Below are 7,398 nucleotides of genomic sequence, written 5' to 3'. Positions count from 1 at the left end.
GCTCCAATTAAAACAAAAAGTCCTTTTATCATTTTAGTTTTGAAATGAAACTAAACTGTGAAGAGAACTGATCAAAGCAAAAATATAATTTCAATCCAACATTAAGGCACACATGCACATTTCATGTGCACACAATAACGCACATTAAAAAATAGTCAAACTTGCCTTATAAAAGGCTGCATTTTCAGAAACAGATGAATGTAGTAATCACTAGCTTAATTATTCTTACTTCTCAACATAGGGGGTCATTCCACAAAAGAAAAAAATATTAATGTAGATGGTATCTTAAAAATGGCATGAAAGTGGTCTGCCTGGCAGAATTCTGTTTACAAACTACCTGGGAAGGAAGAGGCAGGAAGGTTATCATTACTTAACCAGCCCCAAGAGCTGTACGTGAAGAACACTGACCCATTAAAAGAGCCACTCAAATCCTTACCATAAGATACCCTGGTTTAAAATAGCCATAGAAAGAAAAATATTACTCAAAATAATCTAAGTTGGTAGATCTCAGTTATTCAGAAAAAAGTTTAGCAGTCATTGATTTATGGCTCATACTAGAACATGCATGGCTATGTGTTTAACATGTCTGTTAAAAAGAGGTACATAAGCCTGCAGTACTAAGTATTTAGATGAAACACTAAACTATGTTCAAACATGAGGCAAGATTATAGAGCAGCCAACTTTTGTTTCCTAATTTTTATGCTTTCTAATCATTGTTACTGCAGAAAAAAAAAAAAAACCAAAACTTCTACCACAGTATTCAAAAGTTAATAATACATACCTGCAAGCAAAATAGAGTGGAGTTGCCCCTGACACATTCGGTCTGTTTATATCTGCACCACTGTCTAGCAAACACTGCACCGTCTAGAATAGAAGAAAACAGCAGCATTAGAAAGAGAGCAACAGAAAAGTCTATTGGCTTGCAACTATTTAGTGTCATGCATCTCTGATTACACTGAAGGATTTAATTTTCAGTAATGAATCTCAAAACCAAAATTCCTACACACTAGATGGAAAATCATGGCTGTCAGAGCTCATAAAGCTTCCTTTGAGCTTCCTGTTTGAATAACAATGCTTTTACTGAACTTGAGCTAATCCCAAAGACCCCTGGAACTACAAGTCAGTTATAAAGGAAAACAACACTTTTTAGAGAAGTAAACCTCAAGTTAGTGACAGCCATAAACAGCCTTATCACAAGCTGAAGTTTTAAACACACACTAAAACAGAAGAAATATGTAAGCAAATTCTAAAATATGAAAACATTAAGCAAACTCTTAAACAACTTCTGCTATATTCCAATCACATAAAGTAGATAGGTTTATATTAACAGTTTCTCAGAATTCGGTCTTCCAGATTCAAGTTCTGACAATGACAACAGAAAGGATCTGGGTAGAAAGATAATTTTTAACAGCAAATAGTCCTGGAGACTGCATAATTCAAGAGCACTACTGTACATGGCTGTAATGCAGTTCAAGTAAAGCATCCAGAGCTGTACTCTTGAGAGTAAATAGTCAGCCCTAATGCAAGGCGAGGCCTAAAAATTATTCACACATATCAATAAATGAAGTCTGTGCAAACTGGTTTACTTCTAATGTTAAATATATCTAACTGACCCAAGTCTGCGTTCATTTTTTATTCACAGTAAATTAAGATCATTTCAGATTTCAGAAGCACATAGTCCTAGTACAATTATGAATCAACCATTCTAAAAAGGAACAACATCTTCAAATGTTTCACATTACATCAAAACCTGCAATCAACAAGGCAATAACAGTATTACAGAATAGCTGAATAGGATACAGTAGGTCACTTAAACTCCCATAAACACTAAGATCAATCATCTCCACAAGAACAAACTAGTTATTCTCATGGAAGTGTATGCAGTCAATACTAAGACAAACAATAGAATTCTTCACACTTCTAACCATTATCACGTGCATAAACAGCCTGAAGGTTATAAAAAACCACACACAACACCACTGAGGCATTATCCAACTCTTTACAAATCCAATGTATTAATAACATCTAGAAACTTACTGTCTTGTGACCGTTTTGACAAGCTACATGAAGGGCTGTCTGTCCCATTGCATCTTCAACATCGACATTACTGACATGCTGAACAAGATCATGAAGCAACTCTGTTCGTCCATTGACAGCCAACCAATGAATCTAAGTACAAAATGATGAGATATAAGTTTCCTTTAGCAATGATTTAAGCATTTCATAAATATTATTTTAAATCTATTGTGAAAATTTTCACAAAAAGCAGCTTCGAAAAGTATTATCATACGCTTAGATACTTGATCACATCTTTTGATTATGGGCACTAGGCCCACAGCAATTTTGTTTATTTACATGTAAGATGGCAGAAGCTTAAGAAATGAGAATCTTCAAATTCTGAGTTAGTTTTAAGAGCATCATGACAATCAATAGCACTTACTGCAGTCAAGCCTTCATTATTACAAATGTTGACATCTGCACTGTATTCCAGCAGTTTGCTCATACATTTCTTCTGGCTATAAACAAAAGAATACATTAAAACACAGACAGGGAAAATAATTAATGAAGACCAAGTATCTTCTCAGAGCTCCACTCGCTCTCATTCATCATTGTACAAATCACAGCAGGTAGTTTTATGCTATAAGGAGTATAGTACTGAGAAAAAGAGTCATCAGTAGCAACAGACTCATACAGTGCAAGTGCAGCATACAACAGCACAGGGCTAAAAACATAGTTGTGTAGCTGAATGTTTTTGTGGAAAGTCTAGAAGTACTTCATCACCACTCTAACAGCTTCAGCTCAGCATGAACCACGCTCTCAAGACAAGAAGCTAGAGGTCAGCTAATGGAAGTCCAGGAAGTTCATCCCTGTCTGTACACTTCAGTGAACACATTTATGGTACACAACTAAATCATTGTTTAATGAGACACTCACTGGAACACTATGTAAATCTTTGGCAAGTACAATAACTGCCTTAATGAAAGTAGGAGTGGGTTTCCTACATCATGTTTTGTTTGGTCTCCTAACACTCTCTAATGCTCTAAGTGGCTTACCCTTAAGAGTTTATTCTTACTCTTCCTTTTTATTTGGTATCTCCCACACCGTTCTCATGCCTCCTTTCCAGATAACTGTCTCCTGTGTGTATTACTACATTTCATCATGTACCACTTGGCTGCTTCTTTCTCCTTCTCCCTACAAATACTCCTCCCACATACCTAAAAGCCACTAAGCACTACCTCCTCCTCATTTGAAGTACCAGCCATGATACAACTCAGTTACATACACGCTCTAAAAAGAAAAAGACAATATTACCATTATCAGCTGTGTGTTTCCACATACTACAATTCAATAAATAAGACCTTAAAAGTTCTTCAACAGACGCTTGCTCACTGTTTTGGGTTTTCTTCCTCCTCTCCCCTAATATTGTGCAGGCAAACTTTATATTCCTTTCCTTGTAGTGTCTTCAAGGAAATCTTTACTGAGAAAGGTCTGAAATCTCTGAACCCTTACAAACCATCCAATGTCCTCTTCGAAAACTTTTCTCACTTACCTAACTTGAAGGTGAATACATCCCTTGTTTGACCACTGTTGTAAGAACCACTAAGCTCCTGCTTAACAGAAAACACTAAAATGACTGGCACTGAAATGGGCACTTCAGACATAATTTCCATTTATATAAAATTATTTTCTGAATATTCAAAGTACAGATCTTAACCTCCATGTTCCCTATAAGTGTGCCATCCCTATTTTCAAAAGTGAAAACCAAAGTATTTTGTTTGAATTATGCAAAAATATTACAGAACACATCAGCTCAAGTGCATTATGCACAAAACCTTTTTAAGAGTTTTTAGAACCTTTTTCTTACCCATTCCTTGCTGCTAAATGGAGAGGTGTGCATCCTGAAATGTCCTGATAGTTTGGATTTGCCCCTTTTTTTAATAATAGAACAAGGCATTCAACTGATCCACAGCTAAGAACAAAACAAAGAAGGGAAAAACTGTGAAAAGGATATTTACAAACCAAATCTATATTGATACAAAGACAACAGCAACACTATGTACAGATTACATTCAGTAGAAAAGCTTAACACAATCTTAACACAAAACCATTTTAATACCCTTGTAGTTCAAAGCTAAAAGAAAGACACTTAAAGGAAGGGAGAACTGAAAGATCAGAACTTGTACTAACGAATATGTGCCAGCCTTCTATGTGATTTTAGGGACTTTAAAATTCAACAGCGAATCTTTAAGACTGTCAATTGTTTAAAATGTAAACAGTTTAAAATGTTTAGATTACTATTTCCTCTCACCTCCCTCATCTTTAATCTATTCACAGGTCTGAATTTTCCATTAAATAACAATTTCAATATCATTTTTTGTTACATTTCAGTGTCTGGAAGTTACATTTTAAAAGTTTAAATATCAGAAAAATTCTAAAACTCATACAAATATTTCTTTGCTATTTGTTTTGAACCTGAAACTCCCTTTTACTTCTCATAATATGGCAGCTCTTCAGGATAACCAACGTCATCAAGACCACAGAAACTTTGTACAATATGTTTATCTTACTCCTGAAATCTTCAAGGGGAAGAGCTGACTGGGAGGATAAACTTACAGTATTTTTGTATCTATCACGACTAGCCTATCCATTGTTACCAGTCTTCCCAATGACAGAACTGTTACACAACAATCCAAAGAAACTGAAGACTAGCTCTACAATAGGTTGCAAAACCAGCATCTCAGCACCCTCTTAATGACACAATAACTAGCCAAGGTATAAGAGAATCCAGAAACTAAGTATAACACACCTTCTTGGGTTTTATGACAAATAAATACCCTTTTCAAAGATACATCTAAGATGTATGCTAAAGATTTGCTTGCTTTTTTCTTTAAGTACTTTCTTAAGTAAATTTTATATAAGCAGCTTCTGAGATGGAATGTCTGGGAAACAGATATTTCTAAAATAGTCTGCTTAGAAAGCTGGAAATTCTACCTTTATTGTGCCCAAATACCTGCTATTTATATGCAGTATTACTACTATTTCTTTTATTTTTACTTTAATAGTTTGAATGTAAGAATTTTCAAGATATTTAAAATGGGTCACAAATATAGAGCATCTGTTCATTAGTTTAAAGTTTAACTGTCTGGTTCATTTCTATTAAGATAATGTTAATCTGGTTGTTTCTTGGCAACACAGATTTATCCCCATTGAAGAGCCATATAAATAACAAATAATCTAGGTCACAGATTTAAAACTTGCACTTCAGTCCTTTATACAGGATACAAAAAATTATTAGATGTGAGTGGCCAATTTATACCTCCTTCAGTTATGGGCACGTGAAGTACTTTGGAACAGCTGCTTCCCAATGAACATCCAAGTGCTTCGCACTGTTTTACAACACTTCAAAAACAAGCAGCACCTGCAGACAAGGTTTCTCTAAATCTACAAAGGCAAGAGTAAGCCAGCTATACATGATACACATAATGGCTACATTTCTTCACAGACTGAGATTTCACAGAAAATAAAAAAAATTATCTACCAAGACTTCCATTGCTAAGATTTGGAAAGCCATTTGATATCATGTGTAAAACCTGTCCTCTCAATGAGGCAGGCACATAGCTAAAAGAACAAACAAAACACAAAAAAGAAGTGCAAAAACAAAATGTTAACTGATACTACAGAGTTTTCCAGCTTACATTGGTGCCTTAGATTTGTGGCAATACTTTCATTGTTAACTTCTGGACTGGACTCAAGTAAGTCTTACTTTGCTGCAATATGAAGCAAACTTCTCTTCACACGTCCAAATGCATAATTCACATCAAATTTTGAATTTGATAGCAGCTCTGAGACAGACCTTCAAACAGAAATATAATTTTAATTAAAACAGCTCAGAATATCCAAGCAAGGTACATACTATAACTTGTACACAAGTACACTATTTCTTACTTGATCACTACTTCTTTACCCTCCAACTAATTTCTGAACAAGAGATCCAACAGCTTTCAAGCATCTTCATGTTAACAGTACTTTCACTCTTTCACTTATTACCTGTACATAAAAAATGACCTGCGACACTGGACAACTGTTTCAAATGTAAATAGTAAGAATTAGACCAGATGGCCAAACCACTTATTTACAAATATGGAAAACAAGCATACTTATAGCTTTGGTCTGAAAAACAATAAATTGCCATTTTTCTCCTTATCTCACCACAGACATCCTAACCAGCTATCTAGCAGCTTTCCCAAACACAGGCAAAGTTCAGAAGGAAGACCAGTATCTGAAATCACCATGATGAAGTAGAAGGACATGTGATATGTCAACAGGATAAGAAATTCAAATAGGACTCTTCAAGCCTTAACGAATTAGTACAGATAAAATACTAGTTAAGATTAAATATTTCAAAATAGGGGAAACTGCAAGTGAACTGCTGATTTCAACCTCCAGTAATGAGCTGATGACATAATTTAAAACCCTTGCACACAATCTCAAGAAGATATTATGTAGAAGAAAAAATTTTTACCCTGATTTTATAAACAGCTTACAGTTTCAGTAAGAGTTACTACCTGCTTGCCTACAAAACTCAGCAGAAGGTAGCACCACCTAGCTGGCACTAAGGACCCAACCACTTTGAGGACAACTAGGTAAGAGAAAGAGCTGCTCATCTGAGGAGTCCCACAAGCAGTAATATCATCGTCCGACTCTTATTCCATGTCTTTCTGAGATGTCTAACAAGACTACGAGCTTCTCTGTCATCAATACACACTCAGAGCTACAACTCAGTTACAAGACAATGCTCTGATTTTCATCCTAGGACAAATTTCTCTATTTGCATCAACAGAATAAATCCCAGCTCTGGTCTATGGCAGAAAGTAAAACAGGTTTCTCAGGTAAGAATATGCTGAGATGCACACAATCAGCAACTTCAGCTACAGAAGGTATCTCAGCAATTGAGCAGCAGAACTCCTGAGAAAGCTCTAGAAGCTGCAACTCCAACAAACATGCTGGTTTTTCAGAGCCAAAAAAAAAAAAAAAAAAGGAAATTTACAGAAGCTCCTACCTGTGCTGGTCAGCCATCACCATTGGCATTAGTGTATATACAGCAGTTTCATTATCTGTGAAGAAATTAAATTACTTCATTAAGAAATCTTTTCTGTAAAATAAATTCATCCAGCAACACTTATTTACCTTTTCAAGTGTCCATTGTTCAATAGATCATTCTTTTTACACAGGTTATACATACCTAAGTTTCACTATAAAGGAAAAGACACCATATTTACACAGAATTAACAGGATTGCAATACATGAAATTTCAATGTGGCTTTTTTCTTTTACAAAGTAATTACAGAATTTTCAATGGAGCAACAATTTCTTTACATTTACAATTCTGTTAATTAA

At 35.1% G+C, this 7,398-nt stretch overlaps 1 protein-coding gene across 1 annotated transcript; it reads right to left on the bottom strand.

The window, feature by feature from the left end:
- Window positions 1–781: 781 nt before the first annotated feature.
- Window positions 782–7,115, bottom strand: LOC104465707 (E3 ubiquitin-protein ligase HACE1-like; the record flags this gene model as incomplete). The annotated part of the gene is made up of 6 exons (XM_010078864.1): window positions 782–855; window positions 2,038–2,169; window positions 2,441–2,516; window positions 3,866–3,970; window positions 5,765–5,854; window positions 7,061–7,115. Coding segments are annotated over 6 exons (532 nt in total), but the record flags the coding sequence as incomplete, so codon positions are not given.
- Window positions 7,116–7,398: the final 283 nt, after the last annotated feature.

The sequence above is a fragment of the Pterocles gutturalis genome, unplaced genomic scaffold, assembly GCF_000699245.1.
Source record: "Pterocles gutturalis isolate BGI_N339 unplaced genomic scaffold, ASM69924v1 scaffold21283, whole genome shotgun sequence".
Classification (NCBI taxonomy): Eukaryota; Metazoa; Chordata; class Aves; order Pterocliformes; family Pteroclidae; genus Pterocles; species Pterocles gutturalis.
This window is presented reverse-complemented; position numbering and strand designations above follow the sequence as displayed.